This window comes from Drosophila albomicans, chromosome 3 (genome assembly GCF_009650485.2).
Source record: "Drosophila albomicans strain 15112-1751.03 chromosome 3, ASM965048v2, whole genome shotgun sequence".
Classification (NCBI taxonomy): Eukaryota; Metazoa; Arthropoda; class Insecta; order Diptera; family Drosophilidae; genus Drosophila; species Drosophila albomicans.
Window position 1 is genome coordinate 2,898,965 of NC_047629.2, and position 22,998 is coordinate 2,921,962.

A 22,998-nucleotide genomic window follows, 5' to 3' on the forward strand; every position below is an offset into this window, starting at 1 on the left:
CACACACAGCTACTGTGACTGGAGGTGAGTCAGTTGAAGCACTCTATTCTAAATAATAACTACTACCTACCTCTACAAATACAATATCTCATAGTTTGTAAGTGCAACTCTCTCGGAGGCGTGCAATCTTCCTTCCTTCCTTGCCCCATTTTAATAGTTTAAGTCGAGGAAAAACTTTAAAGTATTCACTTCAAATTTCTTATAACATATCTAGTTTCAGAAAGCAGTTTCATGTTTTTAGTCGATTCTCTGTCCCATTGAGAGTTATTTCTATAAATGGATTAGATTGAGCAACTGCCATATATTGTTTTTGTGGTTCATGGTAATATTGAATGTTTCTTATTATTTAATTCTCTTTCAGAATATCATTTTTGTCGAATGAATTACGCGCCTTTTTAAGTCGATTCAATGCAAGACATTAGCCCACTTTATGCAACAATCGATGCAAAGAACAGGTTCTAACTCTCAACTCCAAATGTTGCAAAACTGCATTTATTGGGGTCGCGTTTTGTTGTTTCGATTTTTTCGTTTGATCGCTGGTCACTTTTTTGCGCGTAGTTGACCCTGAAATCAGGTGCTCGAAGCGTGTGAGCCACAGCAGCTTGTCAGTCCCTGTCCCCCTCGATATCAGTTAGTGTTAGTTGGTTAATTATCTATCTATCTCATCGCGCTCACCTCTCTTGGAATCATTAATTTTGGGTTATCATCATCAGTTGTGTTGTCAGAAATTGTCAGCATATCAGCATAGCATAGCATTCATTTAATTTCGTTAAAATGTTTTCGCAGCTATAAATTAAACCACTTCCAAAGTGTTGTGTTATATAAGAGTTTCGACGTAAATTTAAATTCCAAAAATGACGTGTTTTTCATATTTGTTTTTGTGGCTGCTTGCTGCTGTTGTTGTTGTTATTGAGGCCGTTGCTATAGCTGGGTACTGACCTGTCTCAAACCTCAAATGAAATTAGTTTAACCTGCTGCGTCTGGTTTTGGTTTTTGGCTTGCTCTTGTTGTTTTTGTATGTATACTTTATTATATGGCATATACAAAAACTGATTCATTGACATGCAGAAGGCAAACGAATAAGCCGGGCGAACGACCCGCGAAATATTTTATAAACGAGCTCTCTCTCTTTCCTCCAGCCTCTCATCACTGGTTTCTTGTTTGTTTTCTCTTTTACCCAGGTGCTGGTTTTTTATTCGTTCTCCTTTGTTTTTGTTTCTTTGTTCTCATCTGGTTTAGTTACTAGGATCTACTGTTCTTTTTTATAATATTCATTATGTTTCTATTTCGTTTGGATGCCAACAACAAATACATATAAATACAGACAACTCTCGTTACATTCAACCAAACACTTCGTAGTTAGTTTTTAGCCAAAACAATAATGAAAATCAAAAATACAACGATTCGATAAACGCCACAGACGACTCTCACACACACAAAACAGAAACAGAAACAAATCAAGAAAACTCCAAATCCAAGCAAAAACCCAACAACCAACCAATCCAACCAAGAATCAACAACCAACCAACAAACCAACAACAACAACCAACCAACAACCAACAAATTCAACAAATTTGTGGAAACATTTATCACGCGCAAATTGTTTGCCGTTTGCTCTTATCTCATTTCAGTTAAGGAGATTGGAAATGGTCGCTCGCCATTACTGCAGGAGCCTCTTTACGGTACACGACCTCAGCCCTACAGTGAGTAGAAGGCGCCTATTCATTTGTAGTTTCTGTTTAGCTGACAAATGTTGTACCCAACTCTCTCTCTCTCCTCCTTCTCCACCGTCGTTCTATATATACTATATATATTCCCTTCCCATCACCATCACCACAAGAACAAATCAAAAAGAACAAACTACCATCATTCAAATGAAAATATAACTTTTGGTGTGTGTGCGTCTGCGCGCGTTTGTCTCGAATACGAATTCTATTAACTTGTTTTTTGGTTTTGTTTTTACGATTACGATTATTATGCATTTGCTTTGATTTGGTTCCTCATTGACTTAGGATCGATTACTGCTCTGAGGTAGGTGAAGTTTATACCTTGGTTAGGTTGTTAAATACGTTAATTACGTTACTAATCTCGACACCTCACTTAAGTAACTCTATTTAAACTGTAGTTACTCAAGCTGAAATAATCTATTTTATTACTTGATTTCAGGTGTTGAACTATTCTAACGTTTAATATTTACTATTATATAGAGTAACATTCTGTTCTTTGTTGTTTGCCCGCCAGCATCTTTGGCAAAAAGGTCACATACCATTTAGCAAATTGTCTACATAAATTCATTAGTATGTCAAATACAGATCCCACACTCAAAGTAAAAGTTCTCCCTGCTTTTTTTCTTCCTTTTTCCTTTTACCTGACTGTTGGAAGTTTTCTAATTGTTGGCACTTGAGAGCGTGTCTTTCGTTTGGGAGGAGCCCTCATAAAATTGCAATCATTACAATTTGTAAGCACCCTGTCTTGGCAAACTCTTCTTCTGCTTTAACTTTTCCCAAGTGCTCTGAGTGTGACATGCGCGCAATTAAAGGAAAATTGCGAGCCAACAAAAATATTATACTAATTAACTTGACTCAACTACAAGTGTAAGTGCAAATCAACTTTGTCAGAGCACTCGACCCAATTTCACAACCAGGTGACAATGATCTATTTAAAAGAGTCGCAAGAAAACGAGCAAATACTTTTATCTAACACACGTTTCATAGATACTCTTAAACGTGACAATGTTTGGGGATAAAAGTAATCGAAGAGTTCAGATTTGAAGTAGCCAATGCTATAAAGCATTTGCCGATTGGTTTTCCAAAGGAAATGTCCAAAGGAGAGAAGGATATGAATAAAAGAAAGTGTGTGGGTGGGAGGAAAGAAGAATGAAATGAAAGCAAAGATGTGACTTTCTCGTTATTGCAAGAACATGTGTATTAATTTTCTCGCTTGACTTTGTGGCATGCCCCAAACCGAACCGACAAATGTGTGGTCAACTGTATTGTTGTGTCTGTGTGTGTGTGGGTGTGCACGTGTGAAGTACAAAATTAATTGATTTTTTATAGCTCAACGCACATCGTATTCAATTGATTTCAAGTTTATTGTGCAATTTCTGTGGTCAAACTGAAATCTTCTCTTCAGTTGAAACCCCAAAGATGTGTCACAAGTGTGTTGAAGATAAATCGCACCTTGATTAAATTATCCAAAACAAATCTTTACTTTTAAATCTTGTAACTCTATATTAAATATTTATACATCAAATTCCGGACATCAAAGCAATGTTCACATATTCCCCTTCTTTGTATAAAATTCTAACAAATTCACTATCAACTTTCATTGCTCCGTTTGACCTTTCGTCATTTATTGATCCTCGAACTAAATACTTAAGGCAATAACCAATTCCTGGGCTAGGCTCGGCTAAAATTCAGTTCATTTCATAAGCTTGTAAAACTGTTCAAAAAGTATGGCAGCGCCTGGAGGCCACACCTAGTTACAACTTTCGCATTATCTAAAAACCTCAAACTATAAACTAAAAAACAATCTTGCCTGGCAACCGAGTCTCTCACTCTCTCCTCCCTCCCCCTCTTGAGTTACCTCCCCTGAACTTATGTAACCTGGCTCGAGGCATCGCTCGTTCATAATTTACCATAGCATCCTCATCCTTCGCCTTCCTTCACCTCGCCTATGTTACACTTTTCCTTCATCTTCTTAGCCTTGATGTTTTAATTTGTGCGTAAATAAAATTTAAGCATTGCTTTGCTTTTGCATTAGCCAAGTGGAAAGTTTTGAGTTTACTTCTTGCTGTTGTTTTCTTTTTGCTGCTGCTGCTGTTGTTGTTGTTGTTTTTGGCTTTGGGGACCAAAACTGATGCAAAGATTAAGCAAAATCCGTCTCTGACTGCCGCTCGGCTGCTGCTTTTAATTGCATTTCTACGCAAAAGTTGAACTTAAGTTCGTACAACGCGTTTTGTTGCCTAGGTTTCAATTAGAGAGTGGATACTGCTTTTCTGTTGCTGCTGCTGAGTTCTTTCTATCTTTGTTTTTGTATCTATAGCTTCGTCGCCGCTCTCTATCCATTTGTACATCTGCTTTAGTTTCGTCTTTCTTGACTCTGCGGGGAATTTGGCCAAAACTTTTGCGGGCGTTTTTGTTTTTTTTTTGTTATTATTTTCTTTTGGGGAGTTATTTCGTTGATTCTCGATAGTAGCCGAAAAAACCAAAAAAGTTTCGCAAGCAAATTCACTCCAATGCCGTTTTTGTCTAATAATTGGCCATGGCTATGGCTTTGGCTTTAGCCACGCCATTGTATTTTCGATCCTTAGCTGAAACTTTTAGCTTAGCATCAGTCAGAAAAAGTCAAAATCAATTGATTTCCCATTTATTTCGCTTAGATCTTTTTTTTTTAAGGGAACTCGTAGGAATGTTTCAAAGCAAAGTTGAAAAGTTCACCAGAAATTCCGCGCCATCAGTTAGTTTGCTTCAATTCGGTTTGTTGACTCTGCTGACATGCATGTGGTTCCTCGGTTTTTGACATAGTTTCCTTTTTTGTTAATCCTTTCAATGCTTTTGAGGTGTTGGTGAGTTGGAGAAATTTAAAGCAAAGAAATTGTTCAATTTCGTTGTACACAAAAAATAATATTGGACTTGAATGTCATTTTGAAGAAAAATTGAGAAAATATTCTACAAAATACATGCATTACTTTACATAATAAAAATTAATATTAGATTAATTTGAACGAGTAAATCAACTTTTGGTATTTAAATAATACTAATTTTAATCCAATTTAAAAATGTGCTCTACATTAAATACTGAGTTTCTTAAAGTGTACCACAATCAATTAACTAGAGTGTACAATCTTTTAAAACATGAACAATATGAAATAGTATTTGAGTTTTATCTGTGGATTTTGATGTCATTTCTTTATGGCCTGGTCAACTGGAGCACCATTTTCAGTTGGCTCGACTAAATGACTTTGTGCATAGCTGATTTATTTGGAAGCTCTGGCTCTGTGTCTTTCTTTGATTGTTTTGCTTTTGTTTTGTTGCTGGCGCCTCTCCCATGCCTAATCAAGGAAATAACATCCACTCGTGTCTCAGTTGCACTTATGACAATGTCGAGGTTGTTGTGGAAAGCGAAAGGGAAGTGGGGGCAAGTACAAAAGGAGGAAGCCTGCTTGAGGATTTTACTCGTCAAATGAAATCTTTGGGGTCCTGGCTACTACTACTGAGAGCTGTGCTGTGCTCTGCTCTGCTCTGCTCTGCTCTGTTGTTGCTGCTAGCCTAATAAGCATCCTTGGGGAAATTATTATGAGCAGAATTCAATTTCGTGTTTAATTTGCAGTGAATCCGTTGCTTTTTCGGACTCACTTTAGTTGGCTCCTTTTCATTCCCATTCCCTGCCTCGTGTCTCTCCTCTGTGAACTTGTAACATTTTTCATAAGTTTTTCTTTTTCGTGGCAACTTTTGCGGTCTCGCTCGCTGCTCTTTGTTTAGGCCAGAACTGACTTTTTTTAGCCGTCTGCTTCTTTTTCACTGTTGCTAAAAATGCAAATCTGCTTTGCCTTTGCATTTTGTTTTTCTTTATTCTTTCCTTTTTTTTTGTACAAATAAATTTCAATATAGTACTTATTATTTTGAGCTGCTGCTGCTGCATTTGTTGCCCTTTGGCCTTTGGTCTCTTTTGCTCAGACTCGACTCGGACTCGTCGCCGTTGCTAACCGCAATGAGCTCAGCTCATTATTTGCTGTAAAACATTTTTGCATAAAAAAAGTATTTTTAATTTAACCACAAAGTTTTCTTCAGATTTTTGTTGTTGCTGTTGTTGTTGTTTTTGGTGGTTGTCTCTACTTCGCGCTCGCGAACAGCAACAGCAAATGCGAAATGCAAAAGTGATTTTTATTAAAAGTAAAAGTTTACTTTTTAATCAGCTTGGCTGTTAACTTTACATTTTGTGGTTGCTTTTTATATTCGCAGAGTAAGGTTAATTAAATTTAAATCGTTTGTTCGCCGCAGTTAATATGAGAAAAGTTGTTGGCTGACAATAATGAATTATACTGCATTAAAATGCAAAGTTTTCAACGATTCTCTCTCTCGTGGTCTTCTCCAAAAAGTATGCTACGAAATGGGCTTTATCCTTGAGCCGAACTGATCCCAGAAGCAATTTCAATTGCAATTCATTATCATTAACATATTTATGGGCCTCGAGACTTGTGATTGCGCTCGGCGCCTAATCAAAAATGCCAAACAATTGCTGCGTCTCGGCGACACTCACAGCAATCATTCACACCTTTAAGCTGCATTGTCACCAGCTCCCCAAACAGGGGAACCCCAACTGTCCCCTGGGTTCGTTACGGCCGTAACGTGCCGTTAACGCGCTTCTCCGCCGCTCTCACAAATCCGAGCCTGTAAAAGCAAAATGGCCAACATCCTCCCGCAACGGAAGTTGACAACGGCTGCGACTACGACGGCGATGGCGGTGATGAAGGCGGTGGTAGTGGCGGTGACTGAAGCAGCAACTACGTCGCCTGCGTCTCTCGCTTTGTGCTACTTTTTACAGCTGTTTCCGCCGCAGCAGGAAATGTTTTTAATTTTTATGCAAGTGCAGCCTGTTTTATATTTATGTGCATATTTTTGAGCCCTTCGTTAAGGTTTATTCTCTTTTATTTATTTATTTCATACTTATTTACTATCGCAATTATAATAAGAAAAACAACTGTTGAGCAATTACGTCGAGTCAATTTTGTATAATATGAAAATTGTTTTTAACGCTTAAAAAATAATTGAAGGAATTGAAAACACTAAATTTAAAGTATTTACATGTTACAACATGTTAATATCAATTACTTTACATTAGTATATAATCAAAATTAAATACATTATGCTGTTATAACTAAATTTTATCTGAAAGTTGTGTTTGTAATAGTATTTTTCAATTTTAATCGCACACTATTTCAAAGTTCACATCTGTATGTAAGATTCTTGAAAGTATTTTTTTTTCATTTTAAGCTTGCCCTGCATTACGGTGAAGGAATTAAAAATACATAATTTTCTTCGATTCTTTAATGTGTTGTTTCGATTTTGCGACTTGTAGCAATTTCAATTTCCTCTGCATTACCGCTTCAAATTGAGCGTCTTATCAGAAATGCAGAAACACGAAATGCAATTCTCAACATTGAATTGTCTGTCATATTCGTGTATGATATATATTTTGTGCACTTGTGCCACACACACACACACAAAGAATGCAAGAAATGGCGAAAGAAACTTTTATGAGAAATTGAACGTCAACGTTGCCGTCATTTCCATTTCCATTTCTCGAACCGCAATTGCAACATGAATTTGCCCAACTCCCTAGCCAACTCCATCAGCATCTCTCTTTCTCTCTCACTTCGGTTCAATCTAGCTGCGAGTTGAGTTTACTTGCTGTATTTTGCATTATTGCCTTGACATAACAGCCTGCGGCATTGCATTTGAAAGTTATCAGCCAAAAACAAGTAAAAAAAAACATGATATAGGGGAAGGAAACAGAAACTAGTGAGAGAACAAGAAATATGGATAAAGAAATTGTTCAAGTTCTGTTTTTTTTTATTTTTGTTTGTTCACAGCACGCGCAACAGCAGCTGTTGCAATACACAATTTGGCTTCCCTTTAGATACCCTGTAAGTAGTTGTCAAGGGGTAGTATAGAATGTTGTAGTAATAAATAAAAAGTATAAAAGATAAACGATTTAATACAGATATTCCAATCTATTACTTAAACTTAAATTTAATGATAACTATATTTTTATTAAAAAAATATATTCTGCTTATAACAGAGTAACTCTTATTCATTCTTGATTTGTTCTCTACTTTTTTTTTTGCGCTGCACTCCGATTGCGATCTCAATGTTATTTACTTGAGCTCGATTTCAGCAGTTGAGTGTTTTCCGATTGCTTCGCCGCAGGCGGCTGTGGGCGTGGCTGATTGCTGTCATACCTCACAGCAACATCAAACACATATGGACCAAGAAATTGTTGTCAAGTTTCTCAATTGCCACATCAGACACATCAGATATGGCATGTAGTTAGAGTGTACGTGTTTTTGTTTTTTTTTTGGTTTTGTTGCCCGTCAACACATCATCTTTTTTAGGCATTTTATTGCAAAATATTGGCAACAGTTGGTGCCTTGCCACATTGTGTTGTCAGCCTGTTGTCAGCTTCATCAACCAATCGCAGAGCTGCAGCCTCAGCTCCATCATCAGCTTTAGCTGATGCCATTGTGTTACGCTTGGGCAGATAATAATTTTGCTTTATTATTTTTGTTGGGGCCTTTGTTATTGCATTGCGATAATTGGCGCATTTTGTGGCACTTGCAGCTTCGGCTATTGTGTGGCTCGATCTCAATCTGAAAAGCATCCATTTGAGACTGACATTTGTCGGCTTTTCTCATTTTTCCATCTCTTCTCTGCCGAAATATACATCAACAGCACTTTTTGCCATCGTCATCAAGTGTTGTGTCGTCGTCTGTCCCATCAACGTCCTGAGTTGCTGCTGCTGGCTGGCTGTCGTTAGTGTGGTAAGTGCGTGTAATTGAGTGAGCCATCATTGCCATTGATGCCCCTTAAAAACTTGATTGAGTGCCTACTACAGTTAGACAGACGGACTGCTGACTACTGATTGACCAAACAACAATATACATATGAGAACATTCATAAATGTCAATGGGCGACACAGTGAGCAAATGAACATCGGGAACAACTGAAGTTTTGACTGACATATTTGGTCATAATGTGACTGACATATTTGGTCAGCTTGTGATTAGAGTAGTTTCCACAGTTTGTTGCTACATTTGTAAATTATTGGCTTGCTTAATCGAATGCAAATGAGTTTAATTGGCTGCGTTCTTTTTCAATTTGAGATATAATTGATTTTCAAAAATGCCTCGATAGAAAAACCATGTCAAAGATTGCTTCATTTTGGCCTGAAAAAGCATTGTGAAGTGCAACTTAAAGCTGGCAACGAAAGCAATTAACATGCAGCCAACGCATGCGTTGTATTTATGACCCCAAAAAAGCGGCAGCAGGCAGCAGCAGCATTCATTCTGTGTGCCACATCTAGTCTACACATGCCACATGCCAGATGCCAGTGCAGCCTTGGGTGCATATCAATCCCCAAAATGCAATGGCCCCAAAGCAATCACGAGCAAAAGTTTTCTCATGCTGCTTTTCCATGGCACTTGTCAGCGTTCAAAGATGCATGCGACATAAATTGGCGTTGCCACATCGCTTACACACACACGCACACGCACACACACACACACACGCACACACATACATAGACACAATGACAGTCGCAACTATTGCTGCGATAATTGTGCAACTGTCATCGGCGCTTGTCAGCCCAGTTAAGCATTTAATTTCGACGACAATTTTAGTGGTCGACAAGACAACAAAAAACACAAGAGCAAAGTTCTCCCACAGCCACCGCTGCTGCTTCCTCTCCTCTGCTCTCGCTTTGGTCACTTTTAGCGATTGTTATTGTTGCGCAATATGCAAACTGTTTAACTGGCGCGATGTTGTTGGGAAAATTGTAACTGTAACAAAAGACAGACAAGACAACTTGTCCCAAACACAATGCGATGACGGCGATGGCCAGGAAATTGAATTAGCCCAAAACGCTGGGAAAACGAAAATGAAAATGCAAACTGTAACTGTAACTCTGCGTCTCTCTTCCCCACTCTTCGTCTGCAACTATGACAACAGTGCGGGAAAATGCAGCAGAAGCAGCAGCAGCAACTGAAAAACATTGCTATTAGCGACAATCTCGAAGAAGACACTTTAAGTAACTGCGCTCAAGCTGACTTTTGGTTTACGATACCCTCCATTATAATAGGCGCAGTTAAGGTAATTCCTGCCAAGTTTGGGTAGTCACCTACGTATACGTAATATGACGATGATTTCATAATGCACTCATTTGTTACCAGCTTATAATGCAAGACTGTTTTCTAATGAAAATAATATCCTATATTGCAAAGTGTAATACTTTAGTTTAAAATGTGGTAATGTGGATTTTGAAATTCCGGCAAATACGTATACTTAATATTGTAAGGAATTCATTATAAACTTATTTGTTACTAGCTTGTAATGCAAGACTGTGTTCTAATGAAAAGAATATCGTATATTTGAAAGCGTAATTTTAAAATGTGATAAATCACTATTGTGTAAATTTCAGAATAGTTTTACGTATACTTAATATTATGATGATTGCACAGTGCACTGGAAACATACATCTGAAAGTATAATTATTTATTTTAAAATGTGGTAAATCACTACACTATTAAATTGTGTAAAGTTTAGAGTGAATTTGAAGTTCTGTCAACTAAGTATACTTAATATTATTATGAGCTCGAAATGTAGTCAATTCTTACAATTGTTTGAAATTAACAATAAGAAATCAAAATAATATATTTCACAATACAATATTTCATTTACAAATATGATATTATATAGACTTTTAATATATTTACATTTAGTTAAATCCCATATTCGAAATGTTCAAATTATATGAAAATTTCAACATGGTTTAATATAGGATATCATTCAGTCGAAGTCTCGTAATAACTACTTGCGGACTAGTTGCATTTATGCACTGCTCAAATTAATTGCATGCACTCTCAGCAGGCAAGACCGACAGAGCTGCAGCGAGGAGTAGAAAACCGAGATATAAAACTTCCTCTTAGTCGCCTTGGATCTCGGCACTCTACTCGACTCTACTCTTGTGCTCTATATGCTCTTTACATCTCCTGCTCGAGCAACAACAAAAAAAAAGAAACTTATTCAATTAAAGTTTTGCGCGCAAGCAACCTAATGGAAAATGCTTCTAATGTTCTCCTACTGGCAAGGATGTCACTTCGAAGGGGGCAAAGGGACAACTGTGCATGTGTGTGTGGCAGAATAAATTTTGTTTAAATGGAATTTCATTAAAAAATAATATTTGCAGCGCTTCATTTGTTGGCCGCCCACATGCTGTGCGTGGGCGTGGCAAGGCGAAGCAACGCAAAGCAGCAGCACTAGCTGTCGACATATGTGACATGGGTTTTAAATGCTGTGTGTGTTTACTCTAGACCGACCTCCCAATGCTGGCATACATCTGTGCTGTCCTTTTGCATTCAGGCTTTTCTGCCCTCTGCTCTCTGCTCTCTACCATCTGCCTTCAGCCTTCAGCTTGCAATGCAAATTAGTGCGTTATTATACAGCAGAGCATCGCACAATCTGGCAACGCTGGCTGGCTGGCAACTGTTGCCACTGGCTCTTGATGAATGCTTCTCTTGACTTTTGACTCGACTCTTGCAACGACGGATGAGGCATATCCGGCAAACTGTTTAAACAAAACTATTTCCAGGCGAGACTGATTTATGCAACGCATGAGTCTGCCAACTAGTTTGCTTCATTTGATTTATTTCGCCTGCAATCACGCCACATGTTGCCCGTGCTTCTAATTGTCATTGAGCTGTAGCTTTAAGCGCTGCCAAAACATTGCAAAATTCCATGAAAATCCATCGACTTAGCTGCAGAGACAATGCGATTGCATTGATGTCCGAATTTCTGCCACACTCAGAGTTAGACCAAAGCGAGCTTTTGGTCCTTGAACCAACATGATCTGCAATCAAACCAGGAACCAGGAACCATTGTTCGATACCTGTAGAGCTAGAATTTGTGCCTCTGGCTTCTGATTCTGACAATTAGCAGTGAGCCTTCAATCTAAAAAAGTATGATGGCCAAAGAGTTCTTGAGGCCTTTGTTCGCTCGATGAATGTGAAATTAAATTTTGGCTTTGACAAAAATTTCAAATTTTTATTGAAAATCTCGGCGAAAAAAGCTCATTTATTTTCGCTCGTGTTTGATGCGAATAAAACTTATGTTGGCGGGAATAAATTGTGTACAAATGTCGTCGCCTAGTTGAAATTAAAGAATTAAGTTTAGCTTAAAAGCTATCAACCTAATATCTAATTTGGCGCCTTAAATATGCTTCGTTTAGAGTATTAATTTTGCTCTAGTTGGCATGCTAACAATTTCTATGGGATTACAGTTTTGTTGGCATCATCTACGACATAATCCCCAAGATATCCACTACAATTTTTCACAGTAATGTGCAATTTGCGAATACTTTCAAGTGAAATCCCCTCAGAGTAGAACAAGTCAAGCTCTCTCTCTCTCTCTCTCTCCTCTCACTCACATTCAAGCTTTGGAGCGATGAGATATGCAACAGTTTCGTCAGTCAGCTGGAGCTTCAGCTTCGGGCTTTTGTGTAAATTCTCGTAAATTTAATTTCCTGTTTTACATTTTAGCTCATTTGCTTCTCTCTCCCTCTCTGACAGTCTGTCTGTCTGATTTGTCGTCTCACTTTGACTTTTGTCAAAGCAAGAGTCGAAAGCATTTCATTTTGTGTCTTTTGGGTATTACTTAGTATTAGTATTCAGTTCCTGACATTTGCATTCGCATTTGCATTTGAATTTGAACGTTGTCCATCGTCAGTCGTTGTCTCAATGATGTCTTCATTTTGAATGCAGCATTAATTTCCTCAATCGTTCAATTGCATTTTTCATTGCGGCCAGGCCAGCTGTCAATTTGATGTGCATGAAATTTCTTTTGCCATTTTACCAAAATGTGTAACTTAATTAGTTTTCCATTAAAATCGTTGTTGTGGCATTATGTGAAATTGATTTGTAACCTGTCATTTTGTGGCACGGCTGTTGCTGCATACAAAAACATAATTGCCAATTAGAGAGAGAGAAAGAGTTTCTCTTTTCTCGGTATTTGATATTTTATTATGAAAACCCGAAATGACTTATTCAAATGTGAATTATTATTTTGCACACTCATTGCAGTCAAACAAAATGTTCAAAAGATTCACAAGAATTATGTGCTAAAATCTTTTTGCCTGTCAATGAGACGTGAATTTTATGTCTGCCACTACTTCATTCCTTCCCCCCTTTGGCAATACGAGGAAGAGGCACTTTCAAGGCGAACTAATTGATTTTAAAATAAATAATGACTAATCACCACCTGCATCACAGCATCAGCAACAGCAGCAGCAGCCAGCTCATGCCATTGCTATTTCCTAGTATAGTATAGCAAATACCCTTTAGGCTATGCAAAATGAGCAATATCGAATGGGTTTGCAGAGTATAACTAAACAGATTGTGCCAAATATTCTCTCACAGGGTGTTGGCTTAGTCGATCACTCTCACACAATTTGTACACACTTGTTTTGGCGCTGTAAATTTCATTTCAATACACGTTCTCGTTCCCATGATGCCGCTTCTACTGCTGCCGCCTTCTCTCATATCCTTGTATCCTGCCATCAATTTCGACTATATCTGAAATGTCGACATGGGTTAGCTTGAAAAACGCGAGTCCCTTTCACCTTGTGCCCAATGTGCACCTTTACCCCAATTCCGCACGTTTCGCACACAGCTTGATTAATTGAAATTTCACTCACTGTCAAGTTGTGTGTGTTCTCTGTATGAGAAAGTGTAGATTTGAGAAGAGACTAGGGATGGGAGATGGAGGTGGGAATGGGAGACTGGGAAGCGGATGTTTGATGAATGGGTGCAGGCGAGCACGCGGGGTCATGGCAGCTGCTAACTAAAAGTGTTGGCGCTGACTCGACGTTGGGTAAACTGTTTTGAAATTAATTGAGTGCGCTAATTTTGGCAAAGGGGTTTCTTAATTGATGACGCCGAGCTTTCTCTCTCTAGCTATCTACCTTCGAAACTCTCTCACTAATTTTCTATGTCTGCGGAAAGTAGTTTTCCAGCTTACTAATGAATTGAGGCTAAGGTTAAGCTATGTAACTTATGTAACTCGAGTTATGCCAATAACTATTTATAGCAGCTGTACACATCTTACACTTTAAACAAGTAGGAAAGCTGAAGTCGAATGTGCTTGAGTGTGAAAAACTCGATACTCAGTTTTAATGAAAGCAAAACATTGTTTTATTATTTCTGAAAATATAAATATAAAAAATGGACCGAAATCTATATTTGGTGTATCGATATTCTACTGCATTTGAAATATACCATTTTGTCATATAAAACCATTTCTTAACATATTTAATTTGTACCTGAACTCAGTTAAATTGTAAAAAATCGTTGCTTTACCTGTTATTTGTAGTTGAGCTTTGCCACAACATATTTCTGAAGTATTTACAATTTAATTTTATTAAAATTTCTAAACATATTTCACCTGTGTACACTCTGCTTGATGGCCTTAACAAATACCACAAAAATAGGCAGTTAAACGGAAAGTGTTTAAGTAAAATTAGAAGAATTTACGTAGGAAATTAAATTAGAATTTTACATCAACTTGCTTGTATATTCACCTTTATGTCTATTGACTATTTGCGTAAACGATTCTTAAAGCCTGTTGAACGCTCTCTTGAGCTGTTTTATTATCATCGTTTCGATTTTCCAGTTCTTTTTGGCATAGTTTCCGAGTTCGTGGCGCATTTGCTTTATAATTTGGCTACGCGCAATTTGCATTGCAAATGCTTTTCAGTTGCGCCCGCTTTTTCGTCACTATTTTCCTCCTTCTTTTTTTTTTTTTGCTCGAAATGATTTTGAAAATGTTTTTGCCAACGATGCGTGGATGCATCGGTTGAAGGGAGACGGGCAAAAGGCACCTCCCCTCCCTTTCCCTCCGTCACTTGTCTAGTATTGCGTTTGGTGAACTCTCAGTGAGAGGCTGCGGTAATTGCGTTTTAAGTGGCATTTGGCGCAATGAATATTGCAGCGAAAACTGCCGAAACATGACAGCAGACGGCAGACACAATGCCAATTTGGGCATTTTGTCCATTTTAGGGTTATGTGGGGAACTTCATTAGATTGCGGTTGAAAGATGTGTCACATCGCCTTGTGGAACTCAATTATAATGATTTACTTTATCATTTTTATTTATTCAGCATAAATGTCTTTATCTTTGGTATATTTCCAAATAAAAGTTAATGAAAATAATTTACATACAAGGCAGAAAGATAAGAGAGAACAATACTCTCATGTAAGAAATAATCATTTGTTTTCGTTTTTTGCCAACTTGGCGATGTAATGAACCAGAAATCGAAATTTTACTTGCTGCTTCTGCTGTTTGTCCGTAGACATTGAGATAGGCAAATACTTTGGCTCCCACCCGCAGTAATGATATGCCCATGAGCCAAAAAAGAAAGGAGGAGGAGGAGGAGGACCTCTCCTGGCTACGTGCCAACAACAGCAACAGCATAGCAATACTCCTGTAGGAAGCGTGAGAGGGAGGCAGCAACAATCTGCTTGAAGAGAGTGGAGTGAAGTGGAGTGAGGCGGAAGAGAAGGTCTAAAAGCTGGCAGCAAAGTTGTTTGCCTTGTGCCAATATTCAAAAACTGATTTTCATATGTCTTTTAAGTTTATTTGCGTTCAAGCGTAACATCCACACAACCAACACACACACACACGCACACACACCCACTCCAGTGTCGCCTTCTCTTAGTGATGTCGCTGGGTCTCTTATCGTTTTCTGCACACGCATAAAAGTTGCTGGCGTGCTTGCTTTAAACTTTTTTATTGGCCAGAATTTAATTCGCCCTAAAAGACACTCCCACAGGCTAACACACACACACACACTGACAAACACGTGTGTAATAGATACTGCGTTGCGCCTGTGCAAGTTTTTCGTTTTGGTTTTTTTGCTGTTTTGAAAAGCGATTTCAAATGCAAATTTTATTGGCACAAGGCAGGAAAAAAGAAAGAAAGCAAAAAAAACAGAAGCTTCTCTCTCCTGGAGGCTCTGCACTGTGTGTATGCAGATTAAAATCAATTCAATTTGCAGCAAGCCAAGTAAAAGTGGTAATCATTTTCAGTTCTTTGTTTCTAACATCGTATAGACTCTGCTCTGGCATTTTCATTGCGGCATCGCTTCCTCCTCCTCCTCCTCCTCCTCCTCCCATTATTTTTACTTTACATAATGAGATTTTAAGCAAGTACATTGCGCTGCTCTGGATTCGGTTTCATTGCCTATTTTCTTGTACTTTTTATTTGCAATGTGGGCCACAAATTTGCCAGCAGCTTAGAATTTCACATTCTTTTATTTATGAAACTCACATGTGTACACAGGGAGAAAAAAGTGGAATAGTTATAGCAATAAGCTCAGAGAGATTTGAGTTATAAGTGCTATTAGCAAAGACAAATGTTTGACTTGGTAGTTGAAGTTAATAAATAAAACTAAACAAATACAGAAAGTAAGATTCATTATTTAATTTCAAATTTGAAACGATATTCAAGTACTTTTTGTGTAGCTATCAAGAAATATGTGCAGTTTAATTGCTAGTATTGATTTTTAATAAATCAAATGGTTTTTAATCATTGCACAATTGAAAAATACTAACAAAAAGCATGAAGAACATTTTCCAGCATTGTGCAGAAATGTCGAAAGTTATAAGCATAACAGAGAAGTGCTTGGAGTTGAAGCACACCATAAATATTACAATATGACTATTCCTTACAGACAATTGCACTGTAGACAAGTTTTATACCTTTGTGTTTCCAGGATTGTACAAATTATTTAAGAAATACTTTTGTATGGGCAAAAATGACTATTTATATGGTATATTTAGCACTCTATGGTATAGTTTCAATGTAGTACTTTATTAATATACCAAATATGACCTTTGGTATATTTAAATATTCTTATAGCATATTATTTGGTATATTTAAAAAAAAATACCGTACCGTTTTACCATTTTTTAAATGATAGGTGTCTTACTGTGAAACATTTTTAAATAGGCAATTTATAATACAATTTACTTATTTATACTCCTAATTAATACAGGCATTACAAATTTAAATTTTTCTTCCCCACTTCACACTTCTTACTTCCTGATCAATTTTTGTTTCCATTTCGTCTCTCTTTGTCACATTTCCTATTAAATGATGGAAATTTGGTCTGCCTGCTTAACCTGGCCATATCTAAAGTCAATTACACGCCCCTAAAATAGCGTTCAAATTGCAATCTCACTTCGGTTTTTCCATTTCTGATTGCAAAAACACTCACCTTCTATCTAGCTGTGTGTGTTACTGCATTTGCTGACAATCAACAAATTAAAAAGGCAAAAACCATTTGCATCACTTCACTAAAATGAAAAATAGCAAATTTCCAACTGCGTCTCATCGACTGTGTGCTCTGCGCCACAAAATGCTCTAGAGATTTCAATTTAGTTGGCACCACGCTCTACCATTTATTAAAATCGCTGACACATATGTACCAAAAGAAAAAGGCTGCAGTGGCAACTGCAACTGACACACAAATATTTCATAAACACACCGAGAACACGATGCAATTAAATGACAAAGTTTGGCAAAAACTACGACAATTTTTCACAGATATAGATATTATTCGTATGAAAGCGAAGTTTGTGAGATTATTCTATGATTACTTTTTCAAATGCTGTTTTTTCTCTTAAGGGTGTCATTTTCATATTTAAAATTGTTTTAATTCCCTGACAAATATTTAAGCTGCTTACACTTTCTTTTCATCTGAGTAGAATTTACGAAAGTTGAAAAAAAAAAACCTTTTTTAGAGCGTAGTTCTAGAAAGTGCTTTACCGAAAGGTTGGTTTTTCTTTTTTTCTCTTTCTTGGCTTCAATCTTTTGATTGCCTACAGGCGCAGAGCAGCAATAAATTTGCTCATCGTGTTTTGAGCCCAAGCGGAAAGCGAGGCAACAGCTGCAGCTAGCATCAACTGCCTCAGCTGCATTAAGTTAATGTTTGTCAGGACTTGAGTTTGTTCATTTGCGAGAGCTGCGTACAACTCAAATAAATGTGTCGAAGGCAGCTAATTAAAATCAAAAATTGTGACGAACCGCATGAGACACGGCGAATACGCAATTAGTCAGTTTTTGAACGTAGTCGTCGCGTTTAAGAATCATTTTGCACATCATTTCAAAGCTCACCATAAAAATAAATCACGCATACGCCACGTTATGGGCGCTTTTAGCCCAGCAGCAACAGCAGCAGCAGCCAGGCATATTCATTGATTTATGTGCGCCAAGATATTCGCAGTGCAATTTTTAAGTAACTTTTATTATGATAAACGTGTGGTTTGCTTTTGCCTACGTGGCATGTGTTCGTTGCTGCTATTTTTTTGTGGCCAACTTTGCTTGTTTCTTGGCAGTAGAAGCAGCTGCGTTGCGCTGACTCTTAACTTGTTTTTGGTCTATTTATTTTTTAGCTGCCCACATTTGATAAATGGTCCACAGTGAAATGGACACTTAATGGAACATGTGCTTTGATGTATCTAGGAAATTCAGTACGAGTTCTTTGATCGCATAGATAAAGTAATTTAATCTGGTTCCAATAATCAGACTATTCTGTGATCTATTTTAGAAGAGAATCCTAAAAATAAATACACTAAACACATTAGAGAAGTCTTAAAATTTTTAACTAGATCAATATAATTGGATTTTAATAGGATTCTATTTGACCTTTTGCAGTTTAAGAGTTAAACTGAGATTTAAACATTTTTATTTTGTGATTTTTTTGAAGTTTTTTGTATTTGTATTTTATATTTTCGCAACTGTTGTCAATAATGCATTTGTTTGCTCGCTGTCTTATAGTTCTTTGTTGTCCTTTAAGGAATGCTCTTCTACAGAGATGTCTTCGTCGGGGTCGTAATTATAAACATAGCACTTTTCAGATCCGTTCTCAATCAGGCAAAGATAACTTGGCTCACTTCCTTTCGCATTTGGCTTTGAATTATCACGCTGTTTTTTCGGATCTTCTTCGGTTTTTGATTTACCTATACCGTTGACCGAGCACCAAACGAGCAGCTTATCAAACAAATCCACAACTTTAGCGCCATGCAGCATTTCCTTCATCACTATTCCACTCAAGTCCTTCAACATGGATGAGTCAATATCTTGAATCTTTATATTTTTGACTATCTGATCTGCACCCGCTATAACACTCAATTGTAGAATGTCTTCCTTGTCGAGCAGCGGCTTTTTATTAGCATCTAGATCGCCGTCGCCTGCAGTGCAGTAAGTCGTTAAATTTATGACAGACAACAGTACCAAGAATAACAATTGCTTGAAAAATAAACAAATATTTGTGTATTGGATTAGACAAAATAATAGTTCCCCCACTTACCATAATTTCTAATCAATTTGTTTTAATGTTTCCTTAAGTAACTCGGATCTTAGTTCGCAATTTGCAATTTAGAATGTGTTGCATGCATCAACAAACTTTATTTGGTACAGTTTTCAAATTAGTTGGGGTTGGCAATCTGTAATAAGTGGAATTAAAAAGCTCAAACAATCTGCTTTAAGTGTTTCCAAACTCTTTCAGACGAGCAGACGGTAATAAATATTGCACTGACATTGACCTTACCTCTCTCATCTCAATTGGAATTGTGCTTGGTGCCATAAACGTGGAAAATTGAATAAATAAATAAAATACGCGCCTCCAAAAGCAACGGCGGACTTCATGCAAATAGTATTGGCAGAAATGAAAATAGAATTATCTGAGAATGCGGCCTCTGTTCTGGTCGAAACGTATCAAATTTGATTGGATAGGATTGGTTGCTAGTCATCTAGCGGAGCAAATGCAATTTCACGTATCCAAATGCTTGATAGATTTCAATTGTTGATTGTTATATGCAATGCATTTTCATACCCGCTAGGCATAGCTTTTCAGGTCTTTATAGAATTTATTTGGTTGACAATCTGGTATATTTTCTAAATATATATTGAGATGTGTTAAATGTGAAAGTATATTGTTATACCAAATATAACTTTTGGCTTAAATACCTAACCGCTTAGCTTTTATTTGAAATACGTAGCAGGTATTTCACAGTCGAGCACATTCATAAGTGTTGGTATTGGTAAAATACTCTTTTTGAAAGTCTTTTCAGTGGGTTGCATGTTTTTCGGTTTAGAAAAACAAGTATTTTCGGATTTTGACGGCCTAAAATAGCTTACAAGGTATTTACAAGTCAATTAACACTTTGCTGCTGAAATTTCTACTTGTTATTCTTCGCAATTTCAATGAAATTGTTCACACAAATAAAATTGGCAAATTATGCAATGGGGGTCGGTCTCTTTGTCTCTATAACTATTTGTTTATTTGAACATTTGTTTACTTGATCTCGCCGCTGGCAGAACAAAAATATGCAAGCATTTTTATACTTAGCACTGATCTATATAAAGTATATACTACTTATAGTTGTGCATTGAATATTTTTGTAGCATTTGTTTATGACATTTGAACAGTTTGTGGTGCAATTTTGTGCATTTTCATTGCTGTCGTGAATAAAATGCGCTTTCCTTGAGTGTGTTTTCTGTAATGAATATACTCATTCAAAGTGACAGCCAAGATAATTCGAAATTATTAATGTCCAAATTTATTTAAATGTGTGTACTCGATGATCAATTCATTTTCCCGATTTGTCGCCAGGGATTAAGCTGTAAATTTGCTGACATGTTTTGAGAGCTACGGCAAATTAATGAAAATGAAAATAATCAGTATTTGAACTTGCAATATACCATATAATAAAATTTGACACTTTAAATATTCTTAAATTTGCATTTTTTTTACGCTTGTTAAATTTTTAAATTCAATTATGTTGCTTGTCAATTAGAATTAAACCAGAGTTTTCACTCTGCTTCTCCTTTAGGTTTTTCTTCTTTCGTCTGTGCTTACATAAGACTTTCGTCCAGTTGACGTAGCTTAACAATTTCCTGTTGTCTGAGCCGGTCATAAGATTTTCACTTTTCTACAGTGATATGTGACAGTTATGGCCCAAAGGAGATGGCAACAGAGTGAGAAGAGAGTGAAAGAGGGGGGCAGCCTGGGGGGTTCAGGTTCAGTTTGGTTCAGGCTTTAGTTGTTGGTTGGCCAAAGATAATGCCAAAAAGTGTGTGAAAGTTGCCAAGAGTTTGTCATGCAATTAGAGCAACATGCGACCAAAAGTGGATGACAACAACAACAAGAGCGACAACAACAGCAGCGATGAGGAAAGATCTGGGAAACTCAAGTCGCGACAGAGCTGTTGCTGTCTAAAATGCGTTTTCCGTTTGTGCCGCAACTTGAAAATCAAGTTTTCCAATCTTGTTGTCCGTTGTGGAAATAAAAGCAACAATCAAGCGAACCAAACGTGGTTTTCACCAATTGAACATGTTTGCTCTTGTTGTTGTTGTTGTTGTTGTTATTGTTGTTGCTTCCTTTGCGATTGAAATCGAAATCAATTTTGGTATGTGCACTGTCCATAGAGCCATTGAACCATGCTCATCAAAGCCAACGTAACCAACATACTTCCCTCCTCTCCCCTACCTCCCCTCATCGACAATACAAACAGCCCCCATTTTATCGAACGTGTGTCTTATGTAAGCAGTCGGCACTCGGCGAGGGGAACTCGATGACTTTTATTTGTGGATATTTTTGCAAAGAGTGCAAATCGAAATATGCGTAAGTTTGTGCCACCAAATAATAGAGAAAAGGAAGCCAGCTACGAGAGAGAAAGGAAGCGAGAGAGGGGAAGAGAAAACATTGTTGCAGCGAAAGTTGCCCTAGCTCTTTACACACTAGAGGATATGACTGTGGATGTGGCTATTACTATGATACTGTTACTGCTAGCTCTTGGCCATAAATGCCGCTGCTGCTGGCCATAAAAATGCGGAGCAATTGCCAATCGCACGTTAGAGCCACTGACAAACCGGACAAAAGGAAGTGAATGTTGAAACAATGTTGATAAAATGCAGCACAAAAGAAAAGCCAAATAAAATATGTGTATTTTATAGGGAAAACTCTTTTTTTTCGAAATTTAAGCTAGTTGAATTATCAACTGTTGGAATATTATTGGCTATGGCATGCGACGTGTGTGTTAGCCTTGAGAATTTTACAAACTTATATAATTAAAATGTAGACAACATTCTTAGAATACCAGATGCCATAAAATGTGCTGCACCACAATGAAAATTTAATGTAATTTAATTTAAAGAAAGATGCGTCTAGTCTGTCTGCAGTATAATGACTCCTCAGTGTGTAGACCATAAATATGCCAAAATAACAATGGGGTCCATTCGTGGCAACTGTGTGTGTAGGTTTCTCTATTTCTCGTGTCTCTGGCAGTGCTGACAGGCAAATCTAATAAGCATAATGAATGAAACAGCAGCCAGAGAGCAGAGCAAGAGAGGAGGGGAGAAAGAAAGAGGTGGGAGACACAGCAACCAGCTGAGTTTCTGTTTTCGCTCAACGTGTTGAACTTGTGCTGTCACCTGTGAAGGCAATGACAAACCATCACCCCCCTAAACCTCCCTGCAACTGTGACTGTGACTGTGACTGGGCCATGTGGCAGGTGGCATGTGGCATGTGGCAAATATGTGTATCATGAAATTTACACCGCATTTCGGCTGTCCGCTCGCTCTCTCTTGTTGTGTGCGCAATTCTTTGTCTTTTGTATGTTTAATTAATTTCTATATTAGATACACTTCATTAAAATGGCTTTAGTTATGCATTTTTGCCTCTTTTGTTTGCTATTTCTGTCAACAAAACACACAAATGATTGAGTTGCGCAAATGTGACATAGTTATGCCAAAAGAAAAAACTACTTGTATCTTATATCTGAGTATTTGTATCTATTAGATGCATTCATAAGACATGCGCTAATGCCTGCTTAATGGCTTGTAAGTGATCTATGACACAGACTTGCCACCTATCTAAGCTTAAGCCTATATATTCATTTAATTCATCAAATTCCGTTTCAAGTGGGTGACCCCAACCCCAACCTCAGCCTTAGTTACAGATACTGTTACAGTTTCTCATCCTCTTCTCTCGTTGACTGTTGTCAACTCTGGCAGCAGCAGCAGCAGCAGCAACAACCCGGTGCCAAGCAATTAACGCACCTTGAGCTGCACAGAAACTGGGTCAAGTGTGTGAGAGGGGAAAAAGGAGGAGGGTGTAGTTGAAGAGGTTCACTAAAGTTGCTGAAGTGCGCTGGCACTTCTAGTC

General features: G+C 37.5%; 2 protein-coding genes across 21 annotated transcripts in view; one reads left to right on the forward strand and one right to left on the reverse strand.

The window, feature by feature from the left end:
• The window catches only part of LOC117568316 (heterogeneous nuclear ribonucleoprotein L), a 131,016-nt gene that overhangs the window by 80,856 nt on the left and 27,162 nt on the right, over positions 1-22,998 (forward strand). For 4 of the 19 annotated variants that reach the window (XM_034248878.2, XM_052005955.1, XM_034248877.2 and 1 more), the window contains one exon: positions 1,632-1,703. The exons of 11 other annotated variants lie outside the window; for them this stretch is intronic. In XM_034248878.2, the coding sequence (XP_034104769.1) occupies positions 1,632-1,703 (72 nt within the window). The remainder of the gene's footprint in view (positions 1-1,631; positions 1,704-22,998) is intronic. 4 more of the 19 variants (XM_034248880.2, XM_034248881.2, XM_034248883.2 and 1 more) reach the window with 1 other exon arrangement.
• Positions 18,423-19,536, reverse strand: LOC117568319 (uncharacterized). 2 transcript variants are annotated; one of them, XM_052005959.1, is made up of 3 exons: positions 19,381-19,536; positions 19,141-19,276; positions 18,423-19,079 (listed from the first exon to the last, which is right to left on the reverse strand). In XM_052005959.1, the coding sequence occupies exons 2-3, from the start codon at positions 19,141-19,143 to the stop codon at positions 18,603-18,605; spliced, it is 480 nt and encodes a 159-aa protein (XP_051861919.1). In that variant the 5' UTR covers positions 19,144-19,276; positions 19,381-19,536; the 3' UTR covers positions 18,423-18,602. The 2 variants fall into 2 exon arrangements, with proteins under 2 accessions (XP_051861919.1, XP_051861920.1); XM_052005960.1 differs by having other exon boundaries at positions 19,141-19,309; positions 19,381-19,488.